Source organism: Felis catus, chromosome E1, assembly GCF_018350175.1.
Source record: "Felis catus isolate Fca126 chromosome E1, F.catus_Fca126_mat1.0, whole genome shotgun sequence".
In the NCBI taxonomy this organism is placed as follows: domain Eukaryota; kingdom Metazoa; phylum Chordata; class Mammalia; order Carnivora; family Felidae; genus Felis; species Felis catus.
Window position 1 is genome coordinate 48238986 of NC_058381.1, and position 17379 is coordinate 48256364.

The window sequence follows — 17379 nt, forward strand, 5'->3', positions numbered from 1 at the left end:
GAAAGTTCTGAAAAGGATACATTTAGTGCCTGGTACACAGTAAGTGTTCACTAGATGTTCACTCTTATTTAAAAAAAAAAAAATCGTAATTTGGATCCTACACAGAGAAGTAGGAGGGAGAGTGTGGGGTGGGTAAGCAGGTGAGAGGAGAGGGCCCCAAGGGCACCCAGGGCAGGGAAATGCTGGCCTGACACTTCATGGGCAGCACAGCAACCTGTGATAAGTGGGGAGGGTCTCCCGAGGGTCTCTGGACCCCAGCCCCTCCCAGAGCGAGCGCTCTGCGCCGGGAGCCATGCCATGAAGGCTTGTTGACTGACAGCCAGAAACGGTCTAGAGAAAACAACCAGGTTTAACCACAAAGAAAACAAACAAACAAACAGAACCAGGTGAATTTCCTTCCCGATCCTGCAGAGATGGGAGGACCGAGGGTGGACATAAACACCACTTCCAAGAACATAAAGGACTTTTAAGGGCGGAAGACGAGGGCTTTGTTTTCAGCTCCAGGAAAGACTGCGCAAGAAGGAACAAACATCACTATCAGAGGCTCAGCGATTTTGATGAGGATCAAGGAATAATCGTTCCGTCTAAGACTGGGCATCTCAGCCTTGGGCCGCTGGGCTTGGGACCTCATGTTTGCCTCTGGGCATCATCTTGCACCGTGATCTTAGCCAAGCCCGCTGCCAACGGCTAAAGACAGACCTGATGAGCATCTGGCCGCAGGGACCCCTGGGCACCGACAGGCATCGCCTGGCATTTGAAGGGCCAACTGACTCACTGCCCCAAAGAGCAAGGTGGTAGTGTACAGGTCACAGTGGGAATCGCCTTTCCTCCAGTATTTGCCGCGCAAAGACTTTTTCTAAAGAATTTACACGAACGGAATTGGCAGTGGAAAATATTGGAGACAGAAGAACCCTTTATTTTAAAGCATTTTGAGGACTTCTTGGTGCAATGAAGCATGTCTAAACTTGCCATGGGGGGATTTTTCGGAAAAGGGAAGAGAAGGGGAGAGGAGGGAGGGGAGGAGAGGGGAGGGGAGGGGAGAAAAGAAAAGAAAGGAAAGGAAAGGAAAGGAAAGGAAAAGAAAAGAAAAGAAAAGAAAAGAAAAGAAAAGAAAAAAGAAAATTCTGTTCAAATGTCACTGGATTCAGATTTTTATTTTATTTTATTTATTTATTTTTTTAATGTTTTATTTATTTTTGAGACAGAGAGAGACAGAGCATGAACAGGGGAGGGTCAGAGAGAGGGAGACACAGAATCTGAAACAGGCTCCAGGCTCCGAGCTGTCAGCACAGAGCCCGACGCGGGGCTCGAACTCACGGACCGCGCGAGATCGTCACCTGAGCCGAAGTCGGCCGCCTAACCGACTGAGCCGCCCAGGCGCCCCTGGATTCAGATTTTTAAAACCTTAGCCAGCCTGACTCAGGCAGAAAAATTCTCCCAAAGGAACATTGCATGACACAGCTTTTTATATGAAGTATTTAGTTTTACATGTGTGATAAAAGTTTGTCAAAGCATCTATCTGGGTTTTATTTTCTTTTCGCTCACTTTTGGGGTCAGTTCGGGTACTTTTATGGTATGAGATGGCTTTCTAGGGATGGAAAGCGTGTGTGTAAATTGTGCTTGTGGGAAACAAAATCTCAACTACGGACAGCTCACAGAGGCTTTCGTCCAGGAATCAATGTGGTTAGTAGTCAGGGGTGGCCTGTGATAAAACACTGACAAAAGGTGACTGGGCATGATGGCGGGGAGTGTGTGTCCGGATGAGCTGAAGAATAAAGAAAACAAATACCATCAATGCTGAATGAACCCACGTACCCATTCATCTGTCTGAGGGCTGGAGACTGGACCCGGTGCTTTTTAAATTTAAATATCAGGTTTCTATGTTCCCCGCCACCCCCTGCAACATAACAGAAAATTTGAAAAAGATAGAAGGAGGCAAAAGAAATCACGCCTAGTTCCCACGACCACTACGTTAACATACTGGTGAATTTCCTTCCAATATCTTTTTTCTGGCCTCCTAGAATAAACCGAGCCCTACTCACATCTGTTGTACCAGATGACCTTTCCAGGTTCCACATCTATGGGTTTTTGACTCACTCAATTTGCTACTTAATAGAATTCTCCCCATGTTTAATAAACCTCCCCCAAATCACAGACTTAAGATAATACATTTTTAACTACTAAATGCCTCAAGAACTTTCAAAAGTCTGCCTTGAACAGCAAGTAGGAGAGAGTTTGTGTGCTTTAAATATGGCACACTCTTGGGGCACCTGGGTGGCTCAGTCCGTTAAGCCTCTGACTTCAGCTCAGGTCATGAGTTTGTGGGTTGTGGGCTGGAGCCCCGCATAGAGCTCTGTGCTGACAGCTCAGAGCCTGGAGCTTGCTTCGGATTCTGTGTCTCCCTCTCTCTTTGCCCCTGCCCCACTCGTGCTCTTTCTCTCTCTCAAAAATAAATAAATGTGGGGGGGAAAATGGCACCCTGCAAAGGGAAAGGGGAAGAAATAGAAATACAAGGCAGAAAGCAAGGAAGGGAGAGAGGCAGGGAGAGAGGTGGGAGGAGGGAGAAGGAGGGAGGGAAGGTTGGGGGCTAGGAAGAACAAAAAGCTTGGGATGGGTGGGATGCTCAGAGAAGGGGACCCACAGGTTGGCCGGGTGGGTGTGGTGATTATGGGGACAGTGGGAGTGGCTGCAACCCAAACAGGGACCCCCGGGACACAGCCACCAAGTAGGAAGAGGAACTGATCCGTGTGAAGGCGGAGGACAGGCCAGGGGCCAGGACGCACACCTCCCGGAGGGACCGAACCTCAGGGCCACGGGCCACAAGGGGCCGCCAAGGTGGAAGGACAGAGACCCTGCACGCGGTGAAGCCAACGGGACTCTTCGCCCACCAGGCATCTGGCCTTGCCTCACACGCAGGAATCCGTGGGCAGAAAGACAACAAAAGCTATTTTTCATGCAAGAGGAGTTGGACATCAGGAAAAATCAGAGCCCCTTTGTATGACATGCCAAATTGCTGAAGCGAGAAAATGTCTCGGGCGAGGGCTCAGATGCGAGCCGGGAACAGCACGCTCGCCCAGGGGAACCCGGCCGTCAATGTGCGCTTGTTATCGGGGCTTTTCAGAGCGAGGGCCGGAAGCGAGCGCGGGGCGGCCTCCCCCCATCGCGTGGCAAAGATGAGCTGGTGACACGGCCTTGGCCGGACTGTCTGGCCCCTGGAAGGGAGCCTGGGTGTCCTGAGATGTCCCCGAGGAATCCTCAGGGATCCGTGTTCTTCTCCTTGCTTGTGCTTTGGGGTGGGGGCTCGGCAAAGACTCTCTTCCTCTGAGACCCATCCTCACGGGCGCTGGTGGGGGTGGGGGGACCCCTTCCCGTTGCCCCCACGTGCAGGGCATTCTCCGGGTTAGTAAATGCCAATCACTACCGGGCATTGCACACTTTATTCCTGGCTCATCCCGGCTCCTGTGTGCAAATCTGCACCGAAGGTGTTGCTAACACCCCATTTTGCAGAGAAAGCAACTGAGGCTCACAGACACTGTGAAATGACCGGCTGGTGGCCCCACAGCTAGCAGGAGGTGGAGCCTGGCTTCAAACCCCACTCACCCCGGGATATGAACCCTCTGCCCCGCCCCCATGCCCTCCTTCCTCTCCAAGAGGCCGCTTATAACAGCTGCTGGGTATTTCAAGTCCGTCGTGAAGCAGATGTGTGTGGAACCCCGCGTGTATTTTCCTCTCTGGATCCTCCTGATGACCCCATGAGGCAGGTCTGGTTAGAGTCCCCAGGAGGAGGACCCCACATCCAGGTGTGGTCCGATGCTCCCCACACCCTGCCCTGTATGATGCCGCCCTCTTGCCTCCTGTGGGGTTCCCCGGAACCAGAGGGTAAATTCCCCAAGGGCTTTCTGTACCCACAGTGCGAGCACGAAGCCAGGCACTCAGCATATGCCCCATAAATGCTTAACAGTGACGGAGTTTTAAGGAATACTGCCCTCTAAGGCAGCCCCTGGCTTTGAGTAGCATTGGGGGTGGCCCTTGGAAGAAAAAAAGACAAGAAACAGGTGAGGTCTGGTTCCAGCACCCACCTCCGATCCCCACCCCAGCCGCCAATTTCAGTGCAACCCCAGGACCCTCCAGCACCAGCTTCCCTGTCCTGTTTTTCTCATCAAAGCCTCTTCTCAGGGCAGAAGGACACTCGGGAGAGGCTGTGTCATGTATGGGGTCCGGTGCAAAACGAAAAATGCAGACCCTCTTGTTCAAGAGTGATCAAGAATTCAAGGAGGGTGTCAGCAGAGCTCTGAACACACAGACGAGCTCCGAGTCCCCAAGTCCCCAGCCCTCGAATACAACCCTGGTGACAACAGTCATTTCACATCCTTTGCACACGACCTGTTACTGGGGTCTGGATTTTTCTAGGACAGTCTTGATTTTAAACGGTCTGGATCTCCCCCCTGCCCCACCAACTCCTCAAACAAGCAAGGAGTGCCGAAATTTCAGGATCTCCATAACACCTCCTGTGTTATGTTACAGCCTCGACAACAGAAAACCTGTTGCCTGCTTTTTACCGAGTTTGGGTTCAGTAAATACAAATGCCACAGCGCCACGGGTCCCGTGGGGGAACCGAAGGCACCGAGGTTCAACCTTGACAGCCTGACATCCCATCACAAGGGGGAACTGTTTTCATCCACCCAGCAGATGATTTCCACATCTGTGTCTCCGGGCCCGCCCCGCCTCATCCCTGCAGAGTGGGGTGGTCCCCCACCCTGTGCACTCAGTCCTTCCGTGTCCAGCTCTCCTGTCTCCAGTCCCCCTAGGCTCCTCCACTTTGGTTCTGTGTCTCGGGGAATGGCTCCACTGCCTGGGGCGGGTGTCTATCATTGTAGCCCATTTTACAGATGAGGCAACTGAGGCTCCGAGAAGCTAGGGAATTTGCCCAAGGCCGCAGGGAATGCAGGGTAGAGCAGGATTCGGATGCACGTCTCTTTGACCACCTTCGCCAGCCCCCGTCCTATTAACCATCACGTGGACTTGGTCCAGATATCACCTTCCATCACTCTTTTCTTCTGGACAGTGAAGCTCCCGATGGGGGCTGTCAGAGAGGCCAGTGGGGCCGTATCTGCAGGGTTCGGACACCGGGGAATTAGCATGACTTGACCACAAGTGGGTTGCGGGCCTGTTGAAAGGTGGCAAGCTGGGGAAGGATGTCATCTGATTACAGATTTTAATTTTTTTAATGTTGATTTTATTTTTGAGACAGAGACAGAACATGAGCGGGGGCGGGGCAGAGAGAGAGAGAGAGGGAGACCCAGAATCCAAAGCAGGCTAAGCACCGAGAGGGTGGGAGAGGAGTCGTGGAGAGACCACACTGGCCACCAGCAGCACACTTGACACGTGAGCAGCCACCTGCATGTGGCTCCTGGCCAAGGTTGTCAGGGTGAAAAGAGGCCAAGCCAATAATGTTTCCACGAAAGGCTGCCTGTCCCCTCTGCAGTGCCTCTGTGGGAACCGCCACTGTGTCTTAACAGCACCTTCCCAAGTCTCTTCTTCGCATGACCCTGGGAGGGAGGGGAACAGACAGAGGGATGAGGCAGGCAAGAGGGAAGGAGGAGAAAGAAGGGAGGGAAGGGGAGGCAGAAAAGATGGAGGGAAGGATAGGTATCGTTTGCCCGTTTGCCAGACAAGCAGATGTGAGGCTCTAGGAGGTTAAGGGACAAGCAGAAGACGGCTCAGACGATCAGCGACAGAGCTGGGATCAGGCCACGGGTCTCCTGACTCTCATTTCAGTGTTCCCACAGCCCAGCAGCCTGTCCTCCTGCATCACAGCCCGGATCCCGCCGCCCTGGAGTTCACGGCCGTGGCCCCATTGCCTGCCAGGAGGTGGGAAGGGGGGACGCTCGGCCTGGGAGGCTGCCATCCTCGCCACGGGGACCACCTTGACGGCAGACCCTATGTCGACTCCTAATTGAGATCCCCCCGGTTCCGATCTCATGGTTCACAGCAGCCCCTCGGAGCGGTTCTGCCTCTGCGAGATGATGGCACCACGCCGTGCTCTCCACTGGCCCAGCGTCTCCTACTCCCAGACCCTGGGGGCCGCTGAGCGGACCCGGGGCCTCGCTCAAATCGGCTGCAAACTTTTTTCTTCTGGGAACATCTCCAAAGTCCGGGACGCATGGGGATAGGGAGAAGGCCATCCCGCCTTGAATATCTACAAGATGCCAGGCACCTTGAAGGTAATTCTGTACATAACCCTTGGAAAGATTTCCCATGCGATCTTTGCAACGATCCCAGGGGCTAATATGCCCACGCCCCTGTCTTACCACGAAGGAACTTGTTTAGAGGTTGTCTGACAAGTGGCAGAGGCTGGGCTCAAACCCGGGTCCGCGTGACTTCGGGCTGGCCGTCCGATGCTGCCACTTCCGTGTGGCCTAATGGGGGCCCGAAGGGTGAGCTGGGATGGGCGTCCAGCCCTGCGTCTCTCCCCGGGGGTGCGAGGAGGTGACAGAGAGCAAGAACGATGGCAGGTGAGCCAGGGAGGCCGGGCAGCTGTAGTTAATCGGTTTTCTCCCAGGCTCTGAGCTGGGCTTGAGTCAAGAGATTCCCCACGCCCACTCCACACTCTCAGAGACGGGACAGTGGCCTGGAAGGAGGAGGGACACCTGGAGAGCACTCTGGAGTACCTCTACCTCTGTAGGCTCTGCGTGGTGAGAGGCACAGGAGGGTGGATGTTGTGTGACAGGCCTCGCTTCAGGTCGGCAATCCTTCGAGGTGGGGGAGGGGGGAGGGCGGCTGCAGTTAAAATCCAAAGCCTGGGGCGCCTGGGTGGCTCAGTTGGTGGGCGTTTGACTTCGGCTCAGGTCATGATCTCACGGTTCGTGGGTTCGAGCCCTGCATCAGGCTCTGAGCTGACCGTGCAGAGACTGCTTAGGATCCTCTGCCTCTTTCTCTCTCTCTCTCTCTCTCTCTCTCTCTGCTCCTCCCCAGCTTGTACCCTCTCTCTCTCAGAAATAAACAAACATTGAAAAACAAGTCATAAAATCCAAAGCTTTACGAGCCGGTGCACAAACTCTGCGGCTGGGGGCATACGTGCTCAAAGAGCCCGAGGAGGGAGCTGGGGCTTGCTTCTTGGGGGAGGCTGGCTTGAAGGATGGACAGAAGTCGGGGGTGGGGGAGAGTAGTGGGGTGACAGAGAGATCCTGATGTTTAGGGTAGCAGAAGCTATCAGAGGATTCTTTTGACCCAGGACCCCAGCAGGGCGGCTCCCAGGCCCCATCCCGGCCCCAGGGAAGCAGGAGGGCAGGAGGAGGCCTGATGCCAAGGCCACTTGAGGCCAAGTATGGAGTCACAGTCTGCCGTCTTTGAGTTGGGGTCATGCAGGGGAGGTGCTGTCTACTTTGCAGAATCCCTGGAGCTTCCCTCAGAGGGTCGTCTGGACCCCAGCCCTGTCCTGACACTGTGGAGTGCCCTCGAAATGCAAAGGGGCAGGGATGGCTAGCATCCAGCGAGAGATATAGCTACCAGGTGAAGGATGACCTTCAGGCCTCCCCACAGCCCCCTACTGGAGGTGGGCACTACATTCATCTGGCTCCTGGCCTACACTCGGGAACCTGGTGGAATACAGAGGCCAGGGGCAGGCCCCGAGTCTCCCCAGGGCTGTCCTGACGAGCATCGTGTTTGGGGAGCGCCTACTCCGCACGTGTGCACTGGCCACTTTCACATCTGCTGTCTCATTATCTTATTTTCCAGACACATGAGCGACTCAGAGAGGTTAAGTAACCTGCCCAAAGCTGCACAGCTACCTGGGAAAGCTGGGATTTGAACTCAAGTCTTCTCTCCCCCAAACCTGGCCTCCTGCCTCTACCCCACGCTGCCTTTTCAACAGAGTCTATTAGGATGCAACAGAAGGATACAGGGAGTTCATTTGTCCCAGGCCTCTGTAACAGAGACGATCTGGCTTCTCTTCAGTAGTGATTTCCTTTATTACGTGCACACTGGCACCTTACAGCTGGTCACGCTCTCCTCTCTGTCCCGGCCCCAGGAGGTTCAGAGACAAGCATGTGGCCCATGTCCAGCAACACGGCCGGCCTTTGCAGCAGGCACTTTGCGTGCTCAGTCGGACTCAACCATCACCTTATCTTCCTGCTCTTGGTTCTACTTCCGTCCTAGTGCCTCACCTACTTTGCTTTTTCTTTTTTTTTTTTAATCCTGTCCCTTTCTTCCTTCCTCTGTTTTTTGGTTGGAGGAAGAAGAACTAACCAGGGGAGAATCACGTGATGTCATTTTCACAGCTTTGCAAAGTTTTTCATACGGAGAAATTGATGCGTGAGGAAAAGAACGTCTCTCATCTGGCATCATGTCCTGACTTGGCCGCTCAGGAGAGATGTTGTCTCGCAGCGCCTCCCGGAGCGCCACGGGGGTGAAACACAAGAACTGCGGGGGGCCTGGGCCTGGCCCCGGGGTTAGGGCCAGTCTGTTCTCTTGGTGAAGCTGTTCCCGGGGATCTGGCCCGTGCACACGCGTCTTTATTGGAGTGTGTGTTTGTGGGCTAACTGTGACGGAGCCGGTGAGCTGTGCCAACGAAGCCCTAACCAGGCCGCCCCCACACCCTCTCCTGCTCCAGGGGCTGTTACGAACGAACGAGCCAGCCGCCGTGTGACCTTGGGTGAGTCACTTTGCCTCTCCCGCCTCGAGTTTCCTTTGCGTCTTTGCTTCCAGCGTGCGAGGATCGGGGCACCTGAGCGGTCCCATCCCCAGTGTGGACACATGCTGGGGTGTCACAGGCAAGGTAAGGTGGGTCACCTGCAGCTAGTTATCTTAGGAAGAGAAGGGAAGTGGGCATCACGTAGGCAGAGGCCAGCTCACCCTGCCAGGAGGGTTAGGCTCCCTCCACATTTGTTTTCTCGAAGAAAAGAGAAACGGGTGGAACTCCTACCGGCTGCCAGGAACTGGGTCTCTCCCTTCCCCCCTCCGAAATGACGCTTCCTTAGAGCAGTGGTTCTCTGCAGGGGGTTGATTTTGCTTCCCCCCCCACCCCCTCCCCACACATGCCCAGGGGACATCCGGCAGCGTCTGGAAGTATTTGTGGTTGTCACAGCTTGGTGGCGAGCCGAGGGGGGGGGGCGGTGCTTCTAGTAGGCAGAAGCCAGAGAGGTTGTTAAACATCCCACACCACGCAGGACGGTCCCCACAACAGAGAACGATCCAGCCCAAAATGTCGGGGTACTGAGGTTGAGAAACCCCGCCCCCGTGGGGAGGGGTAGCTGATGATGAACCTGAGCCCGAACCCTCGGGGCTGTGATGACTCATGGTGGTCCTCCCGAGTTACTCTCCTCGGTACTTTCCAGCATGCCTTTTGGAGGTGGGCATGCTGCTGGCCAGTGCCAGATGTGGAACCCCGAGGGGTACGTGCTCGGTTTCCCTTCCCGACCCTCCTCTTTCCTCCGGACGCAGCACCACTGTCCCGCAGCTGCCGTGGCCCCAGATCCAGGCGGCATCCTGGATTCCTCACCTCCTCCTCCCCATCATTCTCTCCACTTGTCCCCATCTCTGCCGCCGCCACTTGGCCCCAGGCCGCCAGTCTGGTTCTCCGCAACCATGACCAGACTGGTCTCCTGGTGGCCTCCCCCGCCTTCCAGAATCTCCACTCTCCACGTGCAGCCGGAGGATCTTCTAAAATCATAAATCAGATCACTTTACTGTCCTCCCTGAAACTCCCCAGAGCACTGATCCTAGTCCTGATCTCGAAGCCTCTCCTGAGCCCCCACACCCCCATACCCTCATGCGGTGATGGAGCCTTGCCCAGCGTCTCCTGCCTCAGGGCCTCAGCTTGCCTTTTCCTCTCCCTGGAAGGTCTTCCTGCAGTCCTCCAATAGCTCTTTCCTGTCCCCTTGACTGACCGCAGCCCTCCCCAGCCTCTCCCAGCACACCCTCACTCTGTTTCCGTCCTAACCCTCCCTAGTACCCGAAAGTGTCAGCTTCATGGGAATGCTGGCTCCGGGAGCGCAGAGACCGAGTCTATCCCGTCTGCGGCTGTGGCCAAGAGCCTCACACATCTGACACGGAACGGGTGTTCAGTGAGCATGTGTGGAACAAAGGAATAAATGAATGGATGAATGAATGAATGCATCAATGAATGGAGCCGCCCAGGCGCCCCAGGAGACTTATTTTAAAGCGTTGCTGGTTTCCTACTGAGCCTTGCTGAAGCCCCTCACACGGGGGTTCTCCGAAGCTGGCTCTGTGGTGAGGCCATTGAATCAGACCGCCAAGATCCCCAAAGTCGTCTCGCTAGGTCAGCTGGATCTAGTTAAAAGGATATGGTTTTCTCTTACAAGAAGAGAGGAAGCAGTGAAGAACAAAGCAGAGCATTAAGGGAAGGTAGACAAGAGAAGGACTGCCAGGACTCCTACCTGTATGACTAGAGTGAGCACCTGTTAGGGAGCAGGGACAGGAATGCTGATGTTCCCCTCCACATTCATATGTTGAGGCTCTAACCGCCCCCCCCCCCCCCGCCCCTGCCCCTGTGGGATTTGGAGGTGGGGCTCTGGCGGTGAGTGACTAGGTTTAGCTGAGGTCTTGAGGGTGGGATCCTCATGATGGGATTTAGCACCCTTATTAGGAGAGACCCAAGAGCTAGCACTCTGACCTGAGGGCAGAGTAACTAGGGGACCACCTGCAATCCTGGAAGCCGGCGCTCACCGGGGACCAAACCGGCCGGCACCTTGATCTTGGGCGTCTAGCCTCCAGAACTGTAAGAAATAAATGTTGCTCAAGTCACTGGGTTCATCGCATTTTGCTCTGGCAGCCTGAGCTAAGACAGCCCCTTACTTGCCCCTTCCCAAATCTGTGTGGTTCAAACAAAGGACATCCTCTGGTTGGTGGGAGGCCAGGCTCGTCAGTCCGGCCTCCACGGTGATCCAGACAGAAGACATTCTGTGATCCTCAAGAGCTGTGATCATCTTAAGCCTCATAACCTCCATCTGTGAAAGGCAGATAATATTCACCTCGAAGCATTGACCATTGCAGGAACTAATGTAGTCCTGCCCAAAGGTCAGCCCTAAGGGATGGCTGTTATTATCAAAACTGGAGGGCAAAGGGGAGCCCTGGGGAGAGGGGACTAGCTGGGGAAGGCCTGTTCTGGCTGCTCTCACTTGCCTGGGCCTCACTGGACAGGCTGCCTGTGGGTTATCGCAAGAGAAAATTAAAGCAAACACAGGAAAAGTTCCCAAACTGGTGCCTGGAGCGCAGTGGGTTGTGGAAAGGGTGCTATTTGAATCAAAAGCTCTCTGAAGGGTCCTATGTTGGGAGTTTAAGGCCAGCACCTGCCTTGAAAGGGTTCCAAGGGCCCTGGAGGAGGAAGCGCCGCCCCCAGGCCGCGGGGCAAGTGGGCGGGGACTGGGCGGGGCCTCGGCAGGCAGGAGCCCCCGGGTAGTCCCCTACCGCTGTCCCATCTCTCCCCTGGCCCCAGGGCGCAGTACTCATGGTTTCTTTTTCTCTGTGTGCCATGTTATGAATTCAGTCTGGGTACACTGGTGTGAGAGATGCTGCCCAGGTGAGGGAGGTGGACATGACTGGGACATAGGACTCCCGCCCTCAGGGTGGAGAAGGTCGAGAATCTCTCTGCACCTTCTCCCCAGCCAGTGCCCAGGACAGAGCTGGCACAAAGCAGGCACGGGGGTCAGCCTGGTGTCAAGGCTGCCACCTTCAGGCTCTGACAGAGCTGTGGGTGTCTGGGGTGGGGGGGCAGCTTCATCTCTGGGGAGCTTGGGAGGGGAGGGGAGGGGCGGGGCTGAGGCTGAATTTTGCCAGGACCAGAGTCCTCCTGATGGCAGTGCGGTGTCTGGGTCCCTCATGGACCCTGGCCTCCAGCGGCCCCAGCGAACACCCCAGAGCTAACAGGGGGCACGGAGGCTTGGGCATGCTGACATTCGCTGCTGCCCTCTGGGCCCAGTCACCTCCCCTCCCGTGTTTCCATGAGGTTTTCGTTCCCAGCACACAGTACGTGCCCCATGACTCTTGCTTCCACTCTATCTATACCTTGCCTGATTGCAACGCGCATTAGAGCTTGAACAAATGCTGCTTGGTGATACTTTTGACAGAAAAGTCCGCAAAGACTTATTACTCCTTTCCTATGCCCACCAGCCTGGGGCTGAGTGTCGCCAAAGACACAGAGGAAGAATGAGGTGGGGTCCTGGGAAGGGTGGGAGCAGGAGGCTGATTGTGACGAGGATGGGCTAGTCCAGAATGTGGTGGAAGAAGAGAAAGAGACAGAGACAGAGACAGAAATAGACAAGAGAGAAGAGGAGAGAAACGGAGGGAAGGGGAGAGGAGAGGGGAAGAGGGGAGGAAAGGGGAGGGGAGAGGAGGAGAGGGAAGGGAAAGGAAGGGACGGGAAGGGAAGGGAAAGGAAAGGAAAGGAAAGGAAGGGAAGGGAAGGGAAGGGAAGGGAAGGGAAGGGAAGGGAAGGAAGGGAAGGGAAGGGAAGGAAGGGAAGGGAAGGGAAGGGAAGGGAAGGGAAGGGAAGGGAAAGGAAGGGAAGGGAAGGGAAGGGAGAGTATGTTATACAATTTGGGCATCACTTGTACATTTTCTCTTCTGAACGCCTTCATGCTGCTGGCAGCCCAACCTCAGAGCTAGGCTCCACTGGGTAGTCAAGTACTTGGTTCTATTTTTAATGGCAACCCAGAAGCTGTTTGGGAAAGGGCAGGATGACATGGTGGGAAGAGCTTTGTTGTGAGACAAAGGCTCAAATCTAGCCCAGCAGCCTCCTACCTGGGTATCTCTGGGTAAGTGCCTTGCCCTCTCTGAGCCTCTGTACCCTCGGCTGCAGATGGGGGTGAAGACCGCACCCTCTCAGGGCTGTTGTGAACGTGCCATGTGGTAACATGCACAGGCTCAGCACGCTCGAGTATTTTGGCTTGTCCGATAGACGGGCGGAGGGGTGAGGCCCGGCTCTGGGGGAGCAGAGAGAGGCTGGGGCGATGTCGGCCCTGCTGAGGCTGTCAGACTGCACGGATGCCTTAAACACACAGAGGCCTGGGCTCTCCTGGCCCAGCAACATCATTTATGGGAAACGACTGGGAAACTGAGTCCGCTGTTTGTGAGTTGCCAGCAAGAGCTTCGGAGTCCCACGGTCACAACCAGGGCTTTGCTGGCTGCCTGCTGCAGCATTTCCAGTTTCAGCTCAGAGGTTTGATCTTTGCATTGTTTTCCCCACGTACAGCTTTGGGGTACTTTGCTAGAGAACAGGTGGAAATCATGCATTTGACACACAAAGCCAACACTGGGGTGACCAGGCCCCCGGGGAGTGGCTTGGGCTTACTGGGCTGCCTGGACCCCGGCCGGCTGGCAGGTGGAGGCATCGCAGACGTCAGGTGACTGTGCTTTCAGGAGATAAGCTGGCGGCTTCCACCCAGGTCGAGGGACTGTCACGATAAAGCCAGCCACAACAAGGAATCCTGAACCTGCTCTCCTAGCCCTGGGTTGTTCTAGCCTTTGGATGTGGCCTGGTTTGGCCCTCAGAACCCCTGAGCTGGGGGAGGGGGGGGGACAGAGGCAGCTCAGTTCTTACGGTGAAGTCCCCCAGATGGCAATTCCCCACCCTCCCTCTGCCAGCGGAGCCAGCTGCCCAGATCAGCTCGGGGCTCTCTTGATGAACACCGAGTGCAAACGCTCCAGGCAGCTGGCAAGATGCTAAGTGAAGCATCAATCCTAATGAGGATGAGGAATTAATAAAGGAGGCATCCCAGCCACTCTGCAGAGGCCAGGCTTGCCACCGAGGAGGAGTGAGTTAGTTCCAGTCTCCGCCGGGAGCCTGGAAGGCCTGGGGTCCACGTGTGCATCCGGGTGGTGACAGTGACATGGCTCACTGAGCCACGCAGAGCCTGTGGGGTAGAACGTGGGGGCTCTGCAGCCCCTGTTCTGTGTCTAATTCAGGTGCCGTGGCAGGTAGTGACGTGGGTACATTCTCCAGATGAGAAGAGTAGGTGTTCGTGATCTGAACAACTGCACACCCAAAATGATGTTTTTCAAAAGAAAAGAGGAAGGTGTGATCGTGGGCCCACCGATCCTTTGTGTGCCTGTGTTTGGCAAACTATTGATTGCACATGCCCGCTCCTCCAAGATACCACTTAGCCCTGGCATTAAACTCCAATTGCAAAGGGCAAGGCAGCCTCGCTTGGGAGAGGATGTGGGGGGCGGAGGTGGGCAGGATTCCTGTGCGTGCAGCCTAGGGGGAAGGAAAGGGAGCAAGTTCAACCTCGCCGAGCCGACCCAGCTTTACAAAGCCTCTTTTTAGCTGACTCCAAACGCGGCCAGGAAAAGGGCCATCTCTACCAACCTCCCTACCAACCTCCACCAAGATCCAACCCCGCTGAACTATCTGCAGGGGCTGTAGCTGCAGTAAGGCAGCCTAGGTGTGTGGGAGAACTCCCCGAATAACCGAGGGGCGGAGTTAACGCACGGGAAAAGGTTACAGAGAAAGAACGAGGAAACTCTGTCCAAGGATATCTGAAAGGAACGCTCCGCCAACTTCCCCCACTCCTTCTCCGATCTGAAAGCCAAGCCCGAGCGGCAGACCCGTCCACAACCTGGCTGGGACCAGACCGCCCCTCCACAGCCACCTGTTAGTTCCAGTCCCGCAGCGGGGCGGGTGGGAGGCGCAGAAGTCGGGCGCATTTCGCCATTGGAGGCGTCCGGGCCCCCTCCCGCGGAGGGAGCGGTCCCCACAGTCCCGGGACACCCAATCCCGGCCCCCAGAGGCATTCCCACCTTAGAACACCTTCTACTCGGCCTCCTCGCGCATCTAGGGGCGCAGCGCCCCGCCCCTCTTGCCCCGACGGGGTGGCCACGCCCCTCCCAGGCAGTTCTCGGTCCTCGGGTAGCCCCTGCACCCTCCGGTGTCCGGCCGAGGTCTCCCGCAGCCTCCCTGCCGAGGGACCAGGGCCGAGGGCTTGCTCCCCTAGTCGGGGGCGGGGGGGCGGGGGGCCTCGGTGACGCACCCCTCCCCTCCCCACCGAGCAGGGAGGAGCGGGTCGGGGCCCCGTAGAAGAGTAGGCGGAGGAGCAGGGTCTCGGCGGCGTCAAGATCCGGCGACCCGGTTCGCACCGAGCCGCTCGGAGCCCAGCCTCCACCCCTACCTCTCGGCCCGGGCCTGGAGCTAGCGTGGAGCGGCCCCGGCGCTCCCCGCCCCCGGCCGGCCCCGCCCCAGGATGGCCAGTTCCCATAGCAATCGCACAGACACCGGTTGCCAAGCAACCCCTCCCCCTCCTCCTCCCCTCCTCTCCGGTCGGCTCCCCCCAACCCCAGCCTCCTCCCGCCCCCACGCCATCCTCCACCTCCCCCGGGGGCTCCGGCGCGGCCCCTCGGGATCGCTCCGGTCTCGGGCCGCACGCGCGCGCGTGTGAGTTTCGGCGTGTTTCATTGTGCCTGCGTGCGAGGGGGTGTGCGTGTGCGTGGAGAGTTTGTGGGGTCGGTTGAAGGGACCCCGAGCTGGTGCACAGCTGGCCGCGAGGGGACCCGCCCGTTCGCTCCGGCTCCTTTGTGTGTCGCGCGGAGCCAGTGCCGCGCCCACCCCCTTCCCGGCCGGCACCCCGGGCAGGGTGTGCGTGCGTGCGCGTGTGTGTGTGCGTGTGTGTGTGTGTGTGTGTGTCTGTGTGTTGGGGGGTGGGTGGGTGCCCGGGCCGGACGTACCTTCGATGCAGCACACCCGCCACAGCCCCGAGTGGGTGAGGTCGCCGCGGGCGCGGCGGGGCGCGGGCCCGTCGTCCATGGTCAGGTTGGTGCCGTTGCAGATGTGCGCGCTGGAGTAGAGCCAGTAGTCGGTGCCGATGGCGATGGCCATGAGCGAGAAGGCGGCGAAGGCTCCGGCCGTGGTCAGCAGCATCTGCAGCCCGCGGTCGCATCGCACCATGGTGGGCGCCTCATAGTCCGCCGCCCGCCGGCCCGGCCCGCCGCGCCCGCCCGCCCTCCTCCCTCCGCGCGCCGCTCCGGGGGCGCCCGGGCTGGGGTGGGGGGGCCGAGGGCCGGGGGGCGGCGCCGCGCTGCGCGCTCCGACCCCGCGCCCCGGGCGTGCCTGCGCTCGGGCCCCCGCCGGGGCTCAAACTCCGAGGCGCGGCGGCGAGTGAGGGCTGCGCGGGCCGCCGGGCGGGCTGGCGGCGGAGGCCGGGGGCTCCTCCCTCTCGGCCCGCCCTCCCGGCTCGGCCCGCGCCTCCGCCCCGCGCCCTCCGCGCCTCCGCCCGCCGCCCGCCGCCGCCGCGCTCCGGGCCCGCGCCCCGCTCCTCTCGGCGCCGCCCCTCGCGCCTCGGCCCCCCGCCCGGGTTTGCCTCCCCTCTCTGCCCCTCTCCGCCCCCTCCCCACCCCCCCCCCCCCCCCCGGCCCGGATTTTCTCTTCCCCCACTCCTCTCCCCGCTCCGCGCTCGCACGCGCTCTCGCCTCCTCTCCCAGGGTTCATTCACATTATTAGAGCGAAGGAAGCCGAGGCACGGGTTCCCCGGGAGGACGGAAGGGAAACCGCGTTGCCAGCCACCTCGCTTACTCAACCCAGGACACCCAGCCTTCCCCTAGATGGCCCTGGGGACTCTTGCATTTGTGGAGTGTGACTGTGCGGGTGATGGCCCCCCTTTCCCCGGTGTACATAGCTGTGCCTTTACCTGGTGATGGATTGTGTAGGCGCAATTTGGCAGTAGGAGTGTCCAAGTCAGATGTCCAGAAGCCCCAGATGTGGGTCACAGCTGAGAGACACTGCAGGCCAAGCCAGCACCACCCCCCCCCCCCACCTCCGGCCACTTCCCTCCCCCACCCGGGTGTCTCCTACCCCCACCAGCTCCTCCAGGGGACCCAGACTTTGGGGTTGAGGGGAGAGAGAGGTGTCAGCCAGAGGTCATTTGGGAAGAACGCAGGATCCCTGTTTTGCAGAGGGGTGATGAGGTCGTGATTGAAGAGAGGGATCCCCAACATGATTACATTTCTGATGCTCTATTACCTGAGTCCAGGAACACCCCAGTTGGATCGGATTCAAACACCCAGCCCCCAGCCATTTCCCTCTTTCTTCTAGCTTCCCCTTGAATACCTTTATTTCTTTTTGCCTTTCCCTGTACACGAGCTTAACTGGCTTTCCCTCACCTCCCTTTATTGCCAGCTTCTGCCTCAAGCCCTGCTGGCTTCACTTAATTGCCTTTGCTGCTGGCATGATCCCAAACTGGACACACTCCCTTCTCCTCGGAGCCAATCCAGGCTCTTTCTCCTTCAAAACCCGGTTCCAAACTCTTCCCTCCAGGAGGTCCTCAGAGACCAGCACCTGGATGGCCCGCGTGCCTTTTATTCATCCCTCCCCGAAGTTCGTGTCGTTGGCATCCTTGATGGCTGTCCTGGACCCCTCAGGAAGAGTCAACG

At 57.7% G+C, this 17379-nt stretch overlaps 1 protein-coding gene across 1 annotated transcript in view; it reads right to left on the bottom strand.

Annotated features, from left to right (window-relative positions):
* CACNG4 (calcium voltage-gated channel auxiliary subunit gamma 4) overlaps positions 1–15950 on the bottom strand; it is a 58516-nt gene extending 42566 nt beyond the window's left edge. Inside the window, exon 1 of the mRNA XM_003997094.6 lies at positions 15679–15950. Coding sequence (XP_003997143.2) covers positions 15679–15898 — 220 coding nt within the window. The 5' untranslated portion in view covers positions 15899–15950. The remainder of the gene's footprint in view (positions 1–15678) is intronic.
* Between the last annotated feature and the right edge of the window lie 1429 nt (positions 15951–17379).